Source organism: Pongo abelii, chromosome 1 (assembly GCF_028885655.2).
Source record: "Pongo abelii isolate AG06213 chromosome 1, NHGRI_mPonAbe1-v2.0_pri, whole genome shotgun sequence".
Taxonomy (NCBI): Eukaryota; Metazoa; Chordata; class Mammalia; order Primates; family Hominidae; genus Pongo; species Pongo abelii.
Genome location: NC_071985.2, coordinates 95,994,081 through 96,014,385, shown reverse-complemented (window position 1 = coordinate 96,014,385; position 20,305 = coordinate 95,994,081). Strand labels below are relative to the sequence as shown.

The 20,305-nt window shown below is 51.9% G+C and overlaps 2 protein-coding genes across 8 annotated transcripts in view; one reads left to right on the top strand and one right to left on the bottom strand.

Moving 5' to 3' along the window:
* The first annotated feature begins 2,968 nt into the window (after positions 1-2,968).
* Positions 2,969-17,598, top strand: CHRNB2 (cholinergic receptor nicotinic beta 2 subunit). 2 transcript variants are annotated; one of them, XM_024245656.3, is made up of 6 exons: positions 2,969-3,282; positions 4,638-4,783; positions 4,968-5,012; positions 5,431-5,540; positions 6,368-7,340; positions 10,945-17,598. In XM_024245656.3, the coding sequence occupies exons 1-6, from the start codon at positions 3,219-3,221 to the stop codon at positions 11,113-11,115; spliced, it is 1,509 nt and encodes a 502-aa protein (XP_024101424.1). In that variant the 5' UTR covers positions 2,969-3,218; the 3' UTR covers positions 11,116-17,598. The 2 variants fall into 2 exon arrangements, with proteins under 2 accessions (XP_024101424.1, XP_054408480.1); XM_054552505.2 differs by having other exon boundaries at positions 6,368-7,373.
* The window catches only part of ADAR (adenosine deaminase RNA specific), a 46,634-nt gene continuing 43,639 nt past the window's right edge, over positions 17,311-20,305 (bottom strand). For all 6 annotated transcript variants that reach the window (XM_063727453.1, XM_054552494.2, XM_054552480.2 and 3 more), the window contains exon 15: positions 17,311-20,292. In XM_063727453.1, the coding sequence (XP_063583523.1) occupies positions 20,055-20,292 (238 nt within the window). In that variant the 3' untranslated portion in view covers positions 17,311-20,054. The remainder of the gene's footprint in view (positions 20,293-20,305) is intronic.

The following is a 20,305-nucleotide window of genomic DNA, read 5'->3' as shown; positions in this document are numbered from 1 at the left end:
GGCTCTGTTGCCCAGGCTGGAGTTCAGTGACACAGTCTCGGCTCACTGCAACCACTTCCACCTCCAGGGCTCACGATATCCTCCCTCCTCAGCCTCCTGAGTAGCTGGGACTACAGGCACATGCCACCACACCTGGCTAATATTTTTAAATTTTTTGTAGAAACAGGGTTTCACCATGTTGCCCAGGCTGATCTTGAACTCTTGAGCTCAGTCCATCCACCTGCCCCAGCCTCCCAAAGTGCTTGGATTACGGGCGTGAGCCACTGCTTTCCACCAATTTTAAGCCTTTCAAGAGAAAACATTCCTTATCATCAGAGGCAATGGGAGTGTCTCAAACCAAAACTTTGCCCAATTACGCTTTAGCCTCAGGATTGATACTTCTGTATCTGTTCATCACCTTCTGTGGTTCTGGACCTGTCAACTCTTCCTGGCTGCCTTTCTTCTTGGTGAGTATGGCAGGAGTATGTGTGGGAGAGATGAGGAAGGAGGGTGTTCCAGCCCTGCTTGGACACTGGGTGGTTGTGTTCAGAAGACTCACTCCTTGCCAGGCTGGAAGTAAACTTGAAGCAAAAGCTGGGGGATTTGAGAAGAGAAGGTAGACTGGCCTGGAAGTTGCATCAGGAGAAGCCAGAGGCTTTAAGCAAGCAAATGACCCCCTAGTTTCTCATCCCATAAACAAGCAACCATGACAGAAAGAGATTTTTGTAAGAGAAGACTTTCACAGCCTTCCTCAATCATTCTGCATCCACCAAAACTCCCTGTATCTCTTAGGAGTTTGGAATACCTTTAAAGTCATCCTTGTCGTAATGACTTTCTCACCTTTCAAATCTCAATTTTCATCTTCATCCCTTCTAGGTTCTTAGACACTATTAACCTCTTCTTCCTCTGTGCTTCCATCCATAGCACTTCCTTTATATGTCTGTTAGAACAGCCATCACATTCTATAATAATTTGCTGCCAAACTGTGATCTCCTTAATAGCTGGGACTAAGTCTTTTTGATCACTGCATCTTCAACACATATGGTCCACAAAACACATGCAGTTTCCTGGCAAACCACATATACCTAAGAAATGTTGATCTAAATTTCTGAAGGAAGATCTTCTTCCCACCCTCTATCTTTTCCTTAAGTAGAGGGACTACACACATTCCTTCCCTTTTCCTTAAGGCTTTTCTTTACTCCTTTTCTTTGTTACAAGGTTTCTTTAATTCTTAAGAGATTATTGTGCGCTTACACATGCGCATGCCCCGGAACAAGTGGTGCAGATTTACACCCATTTCCATGTGCGTCATGGGGTCTGTAGTCCTCCTACTTCTCCAGTCCTCTTCTAGAACTTTTCTGCTTCTTCCCTTAATTTCACGACCTGGGGACATGGTAAATAAGTTGCTTTTAGCTGGGCTTCTATTTATTTGTTTAGTTTTTGAAATGGGGTCTTGCTTCATTGCCCAGGCTGGAGTGCAGTGGTGCCATCACGCCCCAAACTGCAGCCCCGACCTCCCTGGCTTAAGTGATCCTTCCACCTCAGCCTCTCAAGTAGCTGGGACTATAGGCACACACCATCATGCCCGACTAATTTTTAAACTTTTTGTACACACATGATCTCATTATGTTGCCCAGGCTGGTTTCAAATGCCTGGGCTCAAGTGATCTTCTGCCTCAGCCTTTGAAAGTGCTGAGATTACGGGCTTGAGTCACCTCTCCTGGTCCCTAGCTGAGCTTTTAGAGAGGAATTTTCCCTACACATTAAAAAGTGTCAGTCCAGTACTAGCCCTTTTCCTTACCTGTTGAGCCCTTATAATAATATGCCAGGCACTGTGTTGATTCATAATCTAGAGAGGCAGCCACTGCCTCAGGTGGATTCATTTATTCGTTGGACATGCTCTGGAAACATATAACAAGATATCTGATCTAGTCCTTGGTCAGGCGCAGCTTCCTTAAGGAATTGACATTCCTGCCAAATGCTCAAAGTTAAGTAGAAGGTGATTAGGGGGAACATGGGTTACAAAAAAGCCAAAGAGAACCATGCATTTAAGTCCCTGAAGTGTGGGGGATGATGGGATGGGGGGATGATGGGATCCTGAAGACCTTGCCAATAGTTGGAATGTGGAGCTGGGGGTAGAGTGACCCAGATGAGGTTGAAGTAAGCAGGGACAAAACAGGACAGAGCCTTGTTGTATGCTAAGTCTGCTTTAGTCAGGAATCTTTTGGTTGAAAGTGACAACAAACCCACTGAAGGAAAAAGAGGGGCTAAGAGTTCAGGGTTCTCATCTTTGGTCTCCTTTGTGTTAGCTTCTCTCTTGATCAGGCCTCTGTGAGTGGTCTCTGATCTCCCTAGTCACACAGAAGCCAACAGCTGGAGTCAAGAGAAGGGGGTGAGGAAGGCCGATGAATAGGGGCTACTTGTCTTTCCAGTATTACCCTCAAGGCTACCTTCTTTGCAGGCAAGTCTAGACCTCCTCAGGTAGACCCTCAGTGGGAGGGCACGAAGCTTAGCCTTTTAGACTCCAAAGCCATTTGCTTTCTTAAAAATAGCAAACCCACAGCCCCCTATCTCTTTAAGGGCCTAAACGCATTTTCTCTGCTGTATCCTCAGCCTACCTGGGGAGCAGGATCATTTGGGTTTGGTAAGAGAAAAAAGGAGGTCGAAAACCCCGGACACTCCTCCTGTCTCCCAACCCTCGTTCTGGCCCTCTGGCCCTCAGTAGTAAGCAGGCCCTGACCTACTTGTCTTACTCCTGCTACTTCTTCTCGCCGCGCCTCTCGCCCCTTCTCCGACCATGCTGCAGGTCCTGCCCCCAACTTTAGGACTTCAGAGCTCCTCCACCGTGCCGTGGAGGAACAGCCCTTCTTCCACCTCACGCACACCCTACCAGGGCAGAACCAATCGAAGACTATCCCACCCGGGGACCCTCCCTTTTTTTTCTGGGACCCAGCGTTTCCGCCTCCGGGGCGCAGACTCCTCCCCCTCACCGTCCCAATTGTATTCCCTGGAAGAGAAGCCGGAAAAGCCTCCGCCTGCTCATACCAGCATAGGCGAGAAGCTGGTTTCTCCTCGCAGCCGGCTCCCCGAGGCCCAGGAACCACCGCGGTGGCCGGCACCACCTGGATCCAGCTCCAGGCGGGCGCGGCTTCAGCACCACGGACAGCGCCCCACCCGCGGCCCTCCCTCCGGCGGCGCGCTCCAGCCGGTGTAGGCAAGGCAGCGAGCTATGCCCGCGGCATGGCCCGGCGCTGCGGCCCCGTGGCGCTGCTCCTTGGCTTCGGCCTTCTCCGGCTGTGCTCAGGTAAGGGAAAGACGGGCACTGGCCAGGTTCTCCTACCCCAGCCAACCGCCCAAGACTCGCCGCGCTCTGACTCACCCCTGCTAGGCCGGAAGGTGGGAGGAGGGATTCCCTAGAGGTGGGGGAGTCTGCTGGGAGTTAGGGGAGAGCCTCTGGGACTGCAGAGAGCACCTGGGAGGCTGACTGGGAAGGAGACATACTCGAAGGAGTAAGTGAAGCAAGAAAGAGATGGAAACCTGGCCAGCGGTGGTAGGGGTGGTGCAGGCACAGAGAGCAAGGAGGCAGGGGATCTCCCCAGGCGTTCTGGGGTGGCAGGAGGGCCGGCTCTGGGGGCGCTAAGATGCCATCTGACTTTTTGTGAAACATTATCTCAAGAAAGGTACCTGGACCAGCACCCCTCCCTGGGCTCCCCATCGTTTCCCATCTCCCACATTGGGCTCCAGATTCTCGTCCCCGCTCAGGGGCAGAGAAGGGGAGAAAACGGAACGGACTTTTCCACCCTCCTGTAGGGTGGGACAGGAGGCTTGGAAGGGAAGAAGCTCTGCCAGGCTGAGGACTAGGAAGGAACTCTCTGAGGGGATGGGGAGGGGTGTGTTCGTGCAGAGTTGCAGAGGGGGATGCATTGTGCCGGAGAGGGGCAGGTACAAAGGGAATGCACAACCGAATGAGCTTTCCACACCTACAGGCCACCTCTGGGGGTGGGCTGCTGTGTGTGTGAAACTTGGGGCTAGATATATGCCTGACCCACAGCTGAGGCAGCCCAGCTATTCCACTCCAACCCAGTGCCTTTAGGGAGAGGGGAGGATGGCGTCGTGACCACAGTCACGTGTCATTACGTGAGGCACATAATGTCATTTGCGCATGTAAATGGTGAACGGGAACAGTTATTTGTGTCCCACCACACATATACTTTCTCCTCCTCAATCGGCAGGAGAAAGGATGTGTGCGGTGGGACACAAATAACTGGGACAAATAACTGTTCCCCTTCACCGCCCTGCAAAACCTCCCTTGAGTCATAGGTATTTGCTGGGGAAGCCATGGAAGCAGAAATCTCAAATTGCCCTCTGAGACCTTGGGGGAAGGGCAGGTCTCCATGAATCCTTGCAGGGTGGGTTCTTAATCTCAAGTCATCTCTGTGGAGCTGTGTGGACTCCTTGGTCAGTGGTCTCAGAGAGGGGCTTTTCTATGAAGACGTTAATCTGGGGCCTCCCTGGAGGTAATCTAAGCATTTTGCAGCATTCTTAGGGATGTAGGGAGATACTGGTTGGGCCTGGATTGTCCCATTTGCATGGGGAGGGTGGGATGCTGGGTGGGCTCTCCTTGCCTGCTTACTTTCTTCCTGCCTTTCCCCTGCCCAGGGGTGTGGGGTACGGACACAGAGGAGCGGCTGGTGGAGCATCTCTTGGATCCTTCCCGCTACAACAAGCTTATCCGCCCAGCCACCAATGGCTCTGAGCTGGTGACAGTACAGCTCATGGTGTCACTGGCCCAGCTCATCAGTGTGGTGAGTGGGGGTCCCAGGTTCTTTGCCCAGCTACTGAAGTCAGCCCCGCCAAAATGTGTTAACGCTTGTGTGCTTCCTCCCCTGGTGTTTCCAAGGCTTGGAGAGGTGTGAGAGGGACCCTGGGTGGTGGCAGTGACCCCACAGGCTGAGGGGCCTTCTCAGCAGCCTCTCTTCCTCCCTGCAGCATGAGCGGGAGCAGATAATGACCACCAATGTCTGGCTGACCCAGGTAAGTGTTAAGTGCTCTCTTCCACACCCCTGGCCTTCTCTCTCCTCCTTTTTCTCCATGTGCTTTTTTCTTTCTTAATCTCTCAAAACAGGCAGAAAGGTATAGAGTTTGGAGTCCTAAACAATTGGATTTGAATCTTGGCACTCACCAGCCTTGTGACTTTAAACATATTAAACTCTCCAAGATTCATTTTCTCATTTGTAAATGTAGATTCTAATACTGTACCTTGGCCTAGCTGTGCAAATTAAATGAGAAAGTACCACATGAGCCACACTTGATGGGCAGAGAACTCACTGTGGGGAAGAGGCTGGCTTTTAAAAGCTCCCTCAAGCCATATGGGCCCCCTCTAGTTTGTTTCCTTAACCTTGAGCCCCGCCCGGAGCAGAAGTTGGTACTGCCTCCCTCTCTCATTTCCCAGGAGTGGGAAGATTATCGCCTCACCTGGAAGCCTGAAGAGTTTGACAATATGAAGAAAGTTCGGCTCCCTTCCAAACACATCTGGCTCCCAGATGTGGTCCTGTACAACAAGTAGGAGCAATGGGAAGGTTGGGGGAGACCATTGGAGGGCTCAGGGAGGGAAGGGGTTATGGGGAAAATAAGAGAAATTACTTATGCTGTGGGAGGGGAGGGACTTATAATAGATATGCAGTCACTACCTAGACAGACAGACCCAGACCAGTGAGGTACAATGTGGACAGCCAAGGTGACCTGGGCAATAACCAGCCCACTCCCAGCCAGTTAGGACTCCCAGTATGTATTTGATGATGTGGTGGGGATACAAACAAGTATTGACAGCCCCCAGCGCCTCAACTGATTCAGGAACAGGCTTTCCTGGAAGCCTGGGAAGGATCAAAGAAATTTAAGGTCCCAGTTTCTCCTCCAGGTTCTATCCTGTCTCCTGCAATAATCCATCTTATCTCTAAGGTACAAATCCACCTTCCTCAACTGATGGGACCATGCCCTGTCCCCTTCCATTGCTTGGGGCTCCTCACTCTGGCCTCCTGGCTCCCCCGACTTCTCCACAGTCATGAGGATCAACCAGCTTATACAATGTGTGACAAGTAGCAGACATGTCCCCTTCCTCCACCCACCACCCCCTTCTACCTGCGAGGTGTCACACAGGCCTTCTAACCAGGACACTTCTTCTGGTCACTAACCTTCCCCCGCCTCCCCATATCCCCTTCTTGATCAATTCCTGCTCCACCTCTCTATACTCCTGGATGGTTACTCTCAGATCTGGGTGTCCTCTCTCCATGTCTCCCTCTGGTTTTGCTCTCCTCCCATTAGGGGCTGGGTTGATGGGTAGGGAGGAAGGAACGCTTAGGCCAGGGCTGACTGTGCCCATCCTTTGGCAGTGCTGACGGCATGTATGAGGTGTCCTTCTATTCCAATGCCGTGGTCTCCTATGATGGCAGCATCTTCTGGCTGCCGCCTGCCATCTACAAGAGCGCATGCAAGATTGAAGTAAAGCACTTCCCATTTGACCAGCAGAACTGCACCATGAAGTTTCGTTCGTGGACCTACGACCGCACAGAGATCGACTTGGTGCTGAAGAGTGACGTGGCCAGCCTGGACGACTTCACACCTAGTGGTGAGTGGGACATCGTGGCACTGCCGGGCCGGCGCAATGAGAACCCCGACGACTCTACGTACGTGGACATCACGTATGACTTCATCATTCGCCGCAAGCCGCTCTTCTACACCATCAACCTCATCATCCCCTGTGTGCTCATCACCTCGCTAGCCATCCTTGTCTTCTACCTGCCATCCGACTGTGGCGAGAAGATGACGTTGTGCATCTCAGTGCTGCTGGCGCTCACAGTCTTCCTGCTGCTTATCTCCAAGATCGTGCCTCCCACCTCCCTCGACGTGCCGCTCGTTGGCAAGTACCTCATGTTCACCATGGTGCTTGTCACCTTCTCCATCGTCACCAGCGTGTGCGTGCTCAACGTGCACCACCGCTCGCCCACCACGCACACCATGGCGCCCTGGGTGAAGGTCGTCTTCTTGGAGAAGCTGCCGGCGCTGCTCTTCATGCAGCAGCCACGCCACCATTGCTCCCGTCAGCGCCTGCGCCTGCGGCGACGCCAGCGTGAGCGCGAGGGCGCTGGAGCCCTCTTCTTCCGCGAAGCGCCGGGGGCCGACTCCTGCACGTGCTTCGTCAACCGCGCGTCGGTGCAGGGCTTGGCCGGGGCCTTCGGGGCTGAGCCTGCACTGGTGGCGGGCCCGGGGCGCTCAGGGGAGCTGTGTGGCTGTGGCCTCCGGGAGGCGGTGGACGGCGTGCGCTTCATCGCAGACCACATGCGGAGCGAGGACGACGACCAGAGCGTGAGTGCCGCAGGCTGGGACCCCGGGCGTGAGGTATGGGGTCTGCCAGGGCCCGGGTATCTGGAAAGCAGCGGCGTTCTGTAGACATGCAGAGCTAGTAGGAGTGTAGGAGAGGACAATGTGAGTCAGGCCTGTGTTGCGGGCCTGGGTGCTGGCTAGGGCCTTTCTGGGTTGGCTTCCGGGAGATTGTGCGGCCTAAATTGGAGTCGGTGGAGGATGACCTTGCTGCTTCCTGAGGGCTAGCACTCAGGGCAAAATGCCTGAGCTGGGGCATCGTTATATGGGCAGGGAGGCCTGAAACACGAGGAGGCCCTTTAGGGTTGGCAGCCAGCCTGTGGCCGTGACCCTGAGAGTCCCTCCCCACTGCTTGCATGCCCACATCCAAGTTGTTAACCTGCAGCTCTTAGCACAAGTGATGAGTCTTTTGTGCACCCCACAGGCAGGAGGGGGCAAAATTGAGGACAGTAGGAGTGGTGTGTGTTGTGGGAGGGGTGGCGTTGGTGGCGGGGTTAGAGATTCCAGGAGCCTGCTTGTGGCGGAGAGCATGGAGTCCCAAATCAATATCCCTGCTCTTCTGAGTCCCAGGGGATGGCCTCCTGAAATATTTATGGAGATGGGAGTGGGTGAAGGAGAGGGCTTCTTGGCCCCTTCCCCAGGCTTTCTGCACACCGAGCTTTTGGCTTCTTCTACAGGGTTCCCTGAGAGCTTCTTTGAGACTGAGCCAAGAGTTGGGGGGAGATATGATAGGCTGACATCCCCCCCGACCCCGCACTTTGGGTAGGGGACGGCCCCACCTTGTGGTCAGTCTCTGGCTACCTGGCTGGTTCCAGGCTGAGGCTCAGCTGTTGCCATGGTGACTGGCCAGATTTCCTCTAGGACAGCTGCCATTCTGGCTGGGGGATGAAGAAGGGCACTGCGGTGTGGGCCTCAGAGATCTGTTTCCCTGGACAGCAGGAGATGGGTTGGAGCTGAAGCTTGGACCAGGGAGCATACACTAGAGGAGATGGGGTGGGAACCTTAGAGCCAGCTGAGGCCAAGTGGGAGATGCTGGGATTCAGGGACTCAGCAGGCTGTGGTTACCGCCTCCACCTCTCCTGCTGCAGTCACGCATGTATTGTGCATTTACCGAGCTAGGTGCTGAGGATGTGGTGACCTACTTGGATGCTTCACAGGCACCTCAAACTCAACATGCTCAAAACTGAGTATTTGGTCTACATCCTAACCACCAACTTGCTCCTCCACCAGTTTTTAGTACATGGCATCACCATTCACTCAATGGCTCAGACCGAAAACCGGGAGTGATCCTTGATCCTGTCCTTTCTCACCGCCCTCTCTGTCCAATTCATCAGAAGTCTTGTCCTGTCACAACCCCAAAGTCATTCTCAGCTTCTTCCGTTTCTCAGCATCTCCATGCTAACACCCTGGTTCTAGGACATCATCAGCTCTTGCCTGGCCTAGGGCAGAAGAGTCTCCTAATAGTCTCCCCAATTCAGCTCCTGTGCTCCTGCATCCAAACAGACATCTCCCTCTCGGCTCATGCCTTTCCCTCCTTGCCCAGGTCACTGGCTTATCTTTTATTTATTTATTTTTTTGATATGTGTTTCGCTTTTATTGCCCAGGCTGGAGTGCAATGGTGCGACCTCGGCTCACTGCAATCTCCGCCTCCTGGGTTCAAGCGATTCTCCTGCCTCAGCCTTCCGAGTAGCTGGGATTATAGGTTCCCGCCACCATGCCCAGCTAATTTTTTGTATTTTTAGTAGAGACGGGGTTTTACCATGTTGGCCAGGCTGGTCTCAAACCCTTGACCTCAGGTGATCCACCCGCCTCAGTCTCCCAAAGTGCTGGGATTACAGGCATGAGCCACTGCACCCGGCCTGGCTTATCTTGTCTTAAGCAAGCCAAGCTCTTTTGTGGCTTCAGGACCTTTGCACACATGGGTCCCTCTGCCTGGGATGCCCTGTTTTTTTCTTTTAAAAAAAATTATTACAATTATTAACTTTCACTCTACTATTTGAGAGTAAATTGTAGACACTGTGACCCTTTATCCCAAATAATTCAGTGTGTCTCTCCTAAGAACAGAGACGCTCTCTTGCACAACCCAGGTTCAGTGATCGACTGCTGGAAATTTAGCATTGATATCTATATCTCATATAAATTCCACATTTAAATTTTCCCAATTGTCCCAGTGATGTCCTTTGTAGCATCACCCCCCACCCTCATCCTAATCCAGGGTCTCAAATTACATTTAGTTGTCATGTCTCTAGTTTCCTTCAATCTGGAACAGTTCCTCAGCTTTGTCTTTCATGGCATAAACGTTTTTAAAGGGTCCAGGCCGGCTGAATGTCCCTCCGTGTGGGTTTGTCTGATTGTTTCTTTCTTCAGCTTTTTCCTCATGCAGCTGGTTCTCTCTCACTCATCAGACCTTAGCTTAAATCTCACCTCCTCAAAAAGGCATTCCCAGACCACACTCTAAATGATATCTCCTCCTCTTCTTTATCTCAATCCTTTGTTTGCCAGTGTGGAATTTTTAAATTTGTGCTTATTTTTGCTCCACCTTCCTCAGTAGACTGTAAACCACTGGATGCGTTTCTGTTGCTCATTTGCATCCCCAGTGTGTAGCATGGTGCCAGGTATATAACAGGCACAGTTGCCACGCGAATGAGTTCTTCAGCTGCTGACTAAATGAAGATGCTCAGTGGCTGTCTCCCCACCCCGCTGAGCTGGCTGGGCTCCAGATAAACACGTGCACAAAGGCCCAGACTCAGGCTAGAGTGGAGCAGCTCTGAGGAGATGCTGGCCCTTTGTGCAAGCCTTGTGACTGGCTCTCAAACCCACAGACAGGATTATCTTTTTGACCGATTTGTTCACATCTGGGACCTGGTCCTCACCCTCTGGGGACGCGGTGTGGTTGGATGGGGCTCAGTGTGTGATCATAAAAGGAGCCAGGCCGGCTGAGGCAGCCACTTACTCACTAAAGCATCAGCCACTTTACTCAACACTCTGTGTTCCAGATGTTGAGATGACAAAGATGAATCGGGGTCCTTGTTGTTTAGGAACTTGTAGCTTAGTAGGGGGACAGCCATGCAAATTGAAACAATACAGTACAGTAAATATACTGTGATGGAGACGTGTACACAGTGCAGAGGGAACCCAGAGCAGACAGCAGTTCATGCTGATCTGGGGGTCAAGGCAGCCTTCAGAGAAGGTGATGTTTGATTTGGGCTTTGAAGGATATGTAGGAGTGTACCAGGTAGAGAAAGGGAGATCAGGATTTCCAGACACAAAGGAAACCCAAAGACACAGAGACCTGGGAGGACACACTGGGGTTTGGTAGGGCTATGTTATGGGGTGGGAGAAGAAGGAGATAGGCTCATATTTGTCATGGGTGGGTCTTGATTCCAGACTTGGGAGTTTGGATGGGCCCTGAAGGCAGTGGGGCCACTGGAGGCTTTTACTAAGATCAGAGCCATGCTTTAGCAAGATCATTCTGGGATCACTGCAGGAGAGGAGTGGGGTGTGTGTCTGTGTGGTGGGACCCGCTTATACTTGTTTGCCTCCCATCCTGCATCATGTGATCTGGGCCGCCTCCGTCTCCTCCATCCAGGTGAGTGAGGACTGGAAGTACGTCGCCATGGTGATCGACCGCCTCTTCCTCTGGATCTTTGTCTTTGTCTGTGTCTTTGGCACCATCGGCATGTTCCTGCAGCCTCTCTTCCAGAACTACACCACCACCACCTTCCTCCACTCAGACCACTCAGCCCCCAGCTCCAAGTGAGGCCCTTCCTCATCTCCATGCTCTTTCACCCCGCCACCCTCTGCTGCACAGTAGTGTTGGGTGGAGGATGGACGAGTGAGCTACCAGGAAGAGGGGTGCTGCCCCCACAGATCCATCCTTTTGCTTCATCTGGAGTCCCTCCTACCCCACACCTCCATCCACACACAGCAGCTCCAACCTGGAGGCTGGACCAGCTGCTTTGTTTTGGCTGCTCTCCTCCTCTTGTACCAGCCCTCTGGTACAAAAGGAGCAAGGCTGCTAAGTGGAAGACAGATATGGCAGAGCCATCCACCCTGAGGAGTGATGGGCAAGGGGCCAGGAAGGGGACAGGATTGTCTGCTGCCTCCAAGTCACGGGAGAAGAGGGGTATAGGACAAGGGGTGGAAGGGCAGGAGCTCAGACTGCACCGGGCTGGCCTGACACGATGGTAGCTCTGAAGGGAGGGGAAGAGGAGAGAGGCCTGGGTGTGACCTGACACCTGCCGCTGCTTGAGTGGACAGCAGCTGGACTGGGTGGGCCCCACAGTGGTCAGCGGTTCCTGCCAAGTAGGGTTTAGCCTGGCCCCATGGTCACAGACCCCTGGGGGAGGCTTCCAGCTCAGTCCCACAGCCCCTTGCTTCTAAGAGGTCCAGAGACCTGCCCCAGATCCTCTTTCCCCACTGAAGAATTCTGCACCCTCTGGACTTTTCTCTCCTTCCTTCCTTTCTCAGGCTCAAGGTGTGGTGGGCAAGGCTGAGTATTAGGGGAGCTTCTGAGTTCTGAATCTCTGGGTGACCTGCTTGGAGTCTCAGGTCCAAATACTTGAAATCTGTGAGAAGTCCAAGTTCATGGGCTTTTGGAACTGGAAGAACTTTGTACAGCCATAGATTCCAACATGAGCCATGTTGCAGATGAAGAAACTGACCCACACGGTGAGACAAGCACAGGTGGGTCTGACTCTTCCTCCCTGCCCTGAGATCCATCTGTCGAGTGCTCTGTTTTTTCCCCACTTTGAACTGACTGGTTACTCGAAGGAAGTGAACTAAGGATGTTAGCTTTAAGCCAACCCAGCCTCTTTGTCCACAGCAGAGCTGAGGTGAACAGCTGGAACCCTGCTACATCCGTGCTGCTCCAGTCTGTTCTGCTCATGGCTCCATCCTTCTGGCTGTCACTCTTCCTCTTCCCCTTCCCAACCAAACCTGAGCAGCTTTGAAGCAGAACTTGGGAAGGACAGGGCTGCTGCTGCCAGCGACACCTCAGAAAGCACAGCCTCGGCTTCCTGCCCCATGTGTCCCTGGAAGCTGTACCCTGACTCTGCTGCCAGAGGCCAGCTGGAGGCCACCTGGCTGGGTAGCCCAGGGAACAGACCTTTTAAGGGATCTCCTGCTTGCTTGTGGTCCCAGCCTGGGCTCAATGCTGGGCCAGCAGATGGTGGGTTACAGAGGGGTCAGCCTGCCAAGTGCACCTGAGGGACCTGACCTGACACAAGCCATTTTGTCCCTAGAGCCCAGCTGGGACTCCTGCTTCTTTAGGCAGGGCAGAGGAGGGAGGAGACACAGCACAGGCATAGAGCATGGGACAGGGACCCCTGAGTCTGGATTCAAGTCCTCGCCCTGCTAGTAACTCACGTGAGCCAGCTTGAGCAAGTCCCTTCACCTTGCTAGAGCTCAGCTTCCTTGCCTATAAAATGTAGGTGGCAATGCCCTCTTCCTGAGGTTGCTGTGAGGATAAGGCAGTGCTTGTGAAAAAGTCTAGCGCTGTACCTGGCACAGAGTAGATGCTTCATGAATGTTGAGTCTGACAGGCAACTGGAGCTAGTGAGAATGGGGTCCCCTGACTGTCATGCCAGCCTCCCTCCCAGGCCCACTCTTCCCCCCTCTTCCCTGAGGAAACCAAGTCTCCCTTATCAGGAAGAGCTGGGGGAGCTGGGAGGAACATTACACGAACACCAGAGGGAGTCTAGTGGGTGGGCAGGCTTCTCTCCGCAGCCCCCTCAGCAGTTTCATTCCATTCCTGGGCTGAACCCTTGCCCTGGCCCTGCCACCCTTCTGGGTCAGCACCTTCTGACACAGGTGTGTGCTCAGGGACCCCAGGCTCTAGTCCTGTACTGGCTGTGGAAGCACACCACTGGGACAGGAAGCCAGTGGCTGCAGGAGACAGGCCTCAGCGCATCTCCTCGTCTGTCAGGATGGGTTCACGGACACCTTTTCTTGGTAGCAGGGAGTGTCTGCACTATGGAAACCTCCCCTCTTCTAGAGCAGATTGGGAGTTGCCTGTATTATTCCTGAACCCTCCTTGAACTCATGGTCCTGGGGAAGGCGTCTTGGAACCAGAAACAGCAACAGGAAAGGAGCCTCCCTCTGAAGGGTAGGGTGCCGGCCTGAGGCCCTCCCTCTTTGCTCTCCCAGGGCCTGGGCTACCCCGAGGCCCCAGCAGCTGCTGCTGTGGCTGTACTTGCTTTTAATATTTCCCATACATGGCTGTTGTCCAAGTTAAGTCACCAAATGGTGCTAGAGGGGATGGCAGAGAGCAGCTTGTCCACCTCCTCTCCATGACCCGGTTAACACACGAGGAAACAGGCCTAGAGGTTGTCTGCTGTTTGACCCCTTCTAAGAACCAGCTGTGCTGCATCTACAAAATGAAGATGACAGAGCTAGTTGAGGTCTTCAGCAAGGAAGAAAGGGGTCAGTGTATATGAAAGGGTTACCTGGGCAGTGTCATTCCCTCCATCTCTGTATGCAGCCCTTTGGGGACCATCACAATAAGGAAGAGGTGAAGGCTCTACTGCCCAGGCAAGGTGTTACCATGTGGTGGGAAAGTGTGAACCCTCAAGTGCACTGGGAAGCTTTGGGGAACCAGTCTCTTCCACCCTTGGGTCATGTGTCCCCTTCTCTTGATGTCAGGGAAGCCCCTATGCCTCCTTCCCGTGGTGGGGCTATCTCTGCAGAGAATTGGGTGCCCAGCTTAATGCCGGGCAAGGACTGGAGGAAGCTCCAGACCTGGAGGTGGCAGAGATACTGGATGGAAACCTGGAGCAAGGGTTTGGGAGGGGGAAGTGAGGAAACAGGTTGAGACTGTCTCCATCAGAGATGGCAAGGCCACAGGTGATCTGAGAACTATTTTTGTCTGAAAAGAAGGCATGCACAGGCTGTCTGCTTTTGACAGGTGGCATTGCGGTGGGAGGAAGGCAGCTTCCTGGCAGGGAGATAGAAATACTAGAACAGCTGGTACCAAGTTATTGAAAATTTAAAAGCAAACAAGACACAACAGCCCCCAGGTGGTGTGTTCTGCTGAGGAAGGCTACGGCAGAGGAAGGGCAAGACCGTTTCCCCCAGTGGTCTTGAAACCGGAAGAGGAAACAGGGAGGGCTCTTTGGGTGGTTTGGGGGCCTGGGGCTGTTTGTATCCCAGTATTAGCTCCCGTTACTAAGGGTCTGCTCTGCGCCAGGTCCTCAGCATGCGTTGTCTTTATTCCGCATGACAATCCTATGGGAAGGGGCCTCCACCTACATAACAGAAATGCGGCTCAGAGAGACCAAGTGACAGCTAGTGAGTAGTGCTGGGCCTGAACCCCAAAGTCCACACTCTTGCTGTAGCCGCTGAGGCAGGCAGAAGAGATCCTCGGGAGGAAAGTAAGGGGCATTCAAGGCCTTCTCTGAATCACTCCCCAAGCCAGAGTAGACCCAGTTCCAGTTGTCCCCCTCTGTTTCCGGGCAGAGTCAGGCAGGTGTCATACCATCCCTCCCCGCCCAACCAGTGCTGGCCAGACTCCCATTCACCGACCTTGACTAGACAGTGAACAGCCACCTTTTAGTATTCATCCCAACAGGTCCAGGCGGTCAGTGTGATAGCCACGCAGTTCCTAAGGGACTGTAGGTCTAGGAATCATTAGGACACTCACTCAGCCACCCTTGATGCCCCCATCTTCCCCACACTGCCCTTGGCCTCCCCCATCTGCACTCCTGGAGTATCTGCACTGGTTTAGCCCACTCCAGGTCAGACTCATTAGGAACTCAAGATTCTCGTAAAGAAAGTTGTTTCCAAAGCTGTCTTGTCACTCTATTTGGGGGATGGGAGACAGCCCGCGGGGGCCAGCGTTGGCGAATACAGGAAAAAGGGAGAATGCTGGAGAAACTGGACTCGTGAGAGCTTAAAGACATCACAAGAATCCAAAGAAAAAGTGAGTGGTGACAGTCTGCCGAATCACTGTGATTTGTTGCTTTACAAATCCACTCAGATGGAAAAGAAATGGCCAAATGACTGGGCCTGGAGTAGGCAGAGTCCAGAAAAGGCCCCCGGAGTCCCTTGTAAAGGGCTGGGCGGAGGTGAGGACCACTCTTCTGGAGGCGGGGATGGCTGGGGTTTCCTCTCACAGCCCCCATGCTCTGGGAAGTCAAGGCTGTGGTTTGCATAAGGTCAGACCTGCAGATCTGGGCCTACATCCTAGAAACAGTATTAAATTATGAGCCCCCTAAATGAAATGCAAGGTGGACAGCAACTGAAATAAGCTGAAGAAAATCCCTCTTGTGCTCCCTCAGGGCAGCCCTACTTCCCAGCCCACTCAGGGAACGTCGTGGGAGGACAGTGTTGTTCCCTCTGGACACAAAGTGGCTGGGCACTTGCCTCAGGCTATGAGGAAACTGTCCACTTTTTAAAAGACCTGGCACTACATTTCTGTCCACGTGGAACCGGAGCTGTCTGAGAACAGAGAGGACAGACGCACTCGAGGTTCCTGGTACATCACAGCAGGCAGATACAACAGCCTTCACTGTCTTTCCACTTAAAACTGTTGGCCAGGTGCAGTGGCTCACGCCTGTAATCCCAGCACTTTAGGAGGCTGAGGCAGGTGGATCACCTGAGGTCAGGAGTTTGAGACCGGCCTGGCCAACATGGTATACAAAACATTAGCTGGCCGTGGTGGCAGCGCATGCCTGTAATCCCAGCTACTCGGGAGGCTGAGGCAGAATCGCTTGAACCCGGGAGGCAGAGGTTGCAGTGAGCCAAGATCGTGCCATTGCCCTCCACCCTGGGCAACAAAAGCGAAACTTCGTCTCAAACAAAACAAAACAAAAAACCAACTGTTCAGCTTACCCAGCAATGTATCTCAGTAGACGATGAATGACACCTGTGGTGGTGTGGTGTTCTGGTCCTCAAGAAATATGCCCACAAACAACATGTCACTGGCCCTTCTAGCCTCAGTTGTTCCTTCTGTGTAATGGATGAGGCAGGTTTAATTGGGACTTAGCCTCACTGTTAGGTACTTTAGATCCTCTGGTATGATATTATTAAAGGGTCCAGGATGAGTCTTCTAGAAATTCTGATGTAAATTACAATGTGAAAAAAGGTACATTCTCTCTGAAATTCAAGATGGAGAGATAATTTGGATGTCATCTATGATGTAAAAAGAAAATGGTCTGTCTCCTAAAACTACAACCAAGCCTGTCCTGGTCCTGGCTGCAACTTTACTCCAAATATGCACATTCCTGGAAGTCAAACAGCTGGTAGTAGTGGGGTTTGGAGGAGGTAGAAAACACCCCTGAAGGAGAGCTGGAATTATGTACGTAATAGGTGATCCTCTCTCAAGGGATGTTTTCCTACTCTGGGCCTTGAAATCTTGCGTCTCAATTCCTGTGGGACAAGATATTTAATAGTGGGCTCTGGCCGGGCGCGGTGGCTCACGCCTGTAATCCCAGCACTTTGGGAGGCCGAGGTGGACCTCACGAGGTCAGGAGACAAGATCATCCTGGCTAACACGGTGAAACCGCGTCTCTACTAAAAATACAAAAAAATTAGCCAGGGGTGGTGACAGGCGCCTGTAGTCCCAGCTACTCGGGAGGCTGAGGCAGGAGAATGGCGTGAACCTGGGAGGCGGAGCTTGCAGTGAGCCGAGATCACGCCACTACACTCTAGCCTGGGAGACAGAGTGATACTCCATCTCTAAATCAATCAATCAATCAATCAATCAATAGTGGGCTCTGCTGGGGAAGGGCCCTGCTGGGGAAGTAATCAAAAGGTGCCTGATGAACCCCACCTCACCCAGATGCAAATTTACCCACAAAGGGAGGTTCTTTGAAATGGCTCCTTTCCAAAGGCTGAGGGACAGCCCTGTCCCCCACAGGTTCATGTCAGATGCCACTGGTGCTGTTATCAGAAACCCCAGGGCCACAGGTCCCTTTGTTTCCATTTTCACCTCCCCCAAGAAACCAGGACTTAAAACTTTCTAAGAATTCAGATTCTTGTTTTTTTTATTTATGAGGAATGTATATTGTTAAGTCACTGTTATCAAGGGACACATAAAAGCAGAATCATAAAACTGGACTGCAGCCATCATCACAGTACCCAAGTCTATGCTTGGGGTCTTCCTGACTCTGCTCTTGGAGTCACAACCAAGACTCCAAAAAACCAACAAAGTCCCTGCAATGTGAGTAAAGGAAACAGCTTCAAGCACTGACAATTTTTACAAGTGATTATTCAAGGAATGCACAGTAGCCACAGTTCAGACAAATCAACTACAAAAATCATTAAAAAGAAGAGTAGGGAGGGGCACTGCTTATTAAAAACAAAAGACTGGACAAAGAAAGTGAAGATAACAGTGGGCAGAAGCTCTGCCTCCTCTGTCCTGTGTGACTCAGGGGGCCATGGGGGCGCGGGGGTGTGCGATCTGACACGGCTCATTTCCAGCAGATGTAGGAATTCTCTTCCTACAACAGAAACTGAATACTACAGGCTTGCTAGATAAGATCTTGGGGGTGAGTGGGGGTTCTGATCTTGTGACAGCCTGTGTTCCCAGTTAAAGAAGAGGCAGCTGGCCAGAGCTCTGCTGGAGAATCTAATGCCCAAGATGGACCAGAGAGGCCAAACAACCTGAGGACTCAGCAGGTGACAACCCTGTAGCCCTGAAGAGGAGAGGGGCTGCGCTGCCCTCTGACGCTGAGAACCACAGACCTCTCTGCCCTGGATGTGGGTGCCAAGACTGATTTACTGTGCCCCCAGCAGACCCAGAGCCAGGGAGCAGGCCTCTTCCACCCCAGGAGACAGGTGCCATTTCCCTACCAGTTCCTTGGGATGCTTTGGTGTTCTGCAAAGGCATCCTTAGTCTATTTTTAGAACTTGCATTTTCTTATTTTGGTCAATTTTTGGTCAAAAGTACAGAGAGTACAGAATAAAAGCAAAGATGTGAATGTCTCTACCAGACAGAGGGTGAGCTAGTCAGCAGTTTGGAGGGAAATCATCTGAGGGTGCTGGCTCAGCACGTTCCCAGATGAAGGTCTGTCATCTAAAGGAGAGAGGCAGGCTCAGGTCCTGAAGGTCGCAGAGCCTCAGTAGTCCTCCTGAGTGTGTCTAGCTGACTGTTATCGAGGGACATGTAAAAGCAAAATCACAGAACTGGACTACAGCCATCACCACGGCACCAAGCCTATGCTTGGGCTCTTCCCCGCTCTGCTCTTGGAGTCATGACCAACACTCTAAAAGCCAACAAAGTCCCTTCAATGTGAGTAAAGGAAAGTTTCAAGCATTGACAATTTTTACGAGTGACTATTCAAAGAATGCACAGGAGCCAGAGAGCCAGACTCCACAGAGAGGCCAAAGGCTCTGAACACACAAGTCAATGTTCGTGGAGGTGTAGACAAAGGATTCCACCTCACAGAGTTTGAAGACAACCTGCCCTTTCACCCACAACTACTGCTTTCTATGTCAACCCTATAAAGATCAGGTCTGCACCCTGCCCACGAGCCTACTTCTGAAGCCATCTGGAAAAATGAAAGCACTTGGATAAATGGAAAAGTATGCCTGAATTTTAAATCTGCTCAATTATAGGTTATCTGTAGCAGTTAAGAATCAACATCTATGGCATTCTTTAAAACATTCCTAATTTACATATGACTTAGTCAACTTCCCTTGGTGTCGCTGTCATGAGAGATATTACGCCAGGTGGAACAGTGACGTAAGCCAACAGGATTTTTTGCCCTTATTCTTGCTAAGTCATGATTATCTGAGCAGAGATGATTTTATACCCTCTAGGATTTGTCCTGGATTTTTTCCTACCAGTTGGCTAGGGTGTACGCCCAGCATTGGCGGGGAAAATTCCTAGGAATGCTTTAGGAGAAGAGGCAGCTGGAAGCTTGGCAATATTCCAAGGCATGCCCCTGCTCCCTGGGAAGTGGTCTGTGTCATCCTGCCGGGTGAAACCTCTGCTATTGCTTGAGCAACTCCCTTAACCCAGTCTGGCTGGTTCTAGACTTCCCGGCTGCCGGGGAAAGGGATACACTTCCAGGGAAGCAGCTTTCCTTGCCTTGCCCGCCCTGCAGCTGACTAAAGTGCAGGATGGGAGGATGGCTGGGCATTATCTGCAGGCTCCAATCACACTTCTGTGGCACTGGGAACTGCAGTTTTCAACTCCTACCCTTACAAATGTTTCACCAAATCCTTTAAGTTCACCTCTTTGCCCTCTGAGGGGGAAAAGGAGAAATTCTGATCACAAGGAAAGACTCTCAGAAGGGAAAGAGGGGAAGTAGAGGGGTCTGCGTAATCCACAAATGAAATGATCAGATCTTGACATGATCAAGAGTTGACTGAAACCTCATCAAGACCACAAGAGGTCAGTGTAGCAAACACAAAGGGAAAGGAAATGGAAACAAATCAAAACAGAACTTTTAAGAGGAAATGGACTGCAGGTGCTCAGTGACTATGTATACTTTGGGTAGAAAGAAAAGATAACTTCTTAGGTTTCTGCCTCTTCACTTGGGGGAAAAAAGGGGGGCCTGGCCAGACCTTGCCTAGCAATCCCAAAGAAAGCAGGATAAATGGGAACCCAAAGTTTTCAGTATCACAAATTATGGCTTAAAAAGAAAAAAAAAGGAGAAAAAAAAAAATCCCCTGACCATGTGATGAGGAATGCTACGACCTACCTCTCTCACACCCTAGTATGACACACCCTAATCCATCTGTCACTGGAGCATACTATACTGGGCAGAGATAAAAGTTCTTTTCCTCCTGGGGTTTGCTAATCCAGTTCCCATAGCCCATATCCTTCAGGCCTTTTTTGAAGTAGTTCTTGGCCGTCTCGTAGTCACGGGCAGCTTTCTTGGCCTCACCATAGGAGAGTCTCAGTAGATCCCTGCGGTAACGGAAGGAGCAGAGCTTCTTAAATAGAAGAAAAATGTTCTTTTTGGAGACCCGGGACAATTCATTCCGTGGCCTAGAGAAACAAA

Excerpts from the sequence above, each read along its gene's own strand:
- CHRNB2 (XM_054552505.2), top strand. The coding sequence starts at position 3,219 with ATGGCCCGGCGCTGCGGCCCCGTGGCGCTGCTCCTTGGCTTCGGCCTT. Across the intron at positions 4,784-4,967 it reads TGGCCCAGCTCATCAGTGTG|CATGAGCGGGAGCAGATAAT; the intron begins GTGAGTGGGGGT and ends TCCTCCCTGCAG. Across the intron at positions 5,541-6,367 it reads GATGTGGTCCTGTACAACAA|TGCTGACGGCATGTATGAGG; the intron begins GTAGGAGCAATG and ends ATCCTTTGGCAG.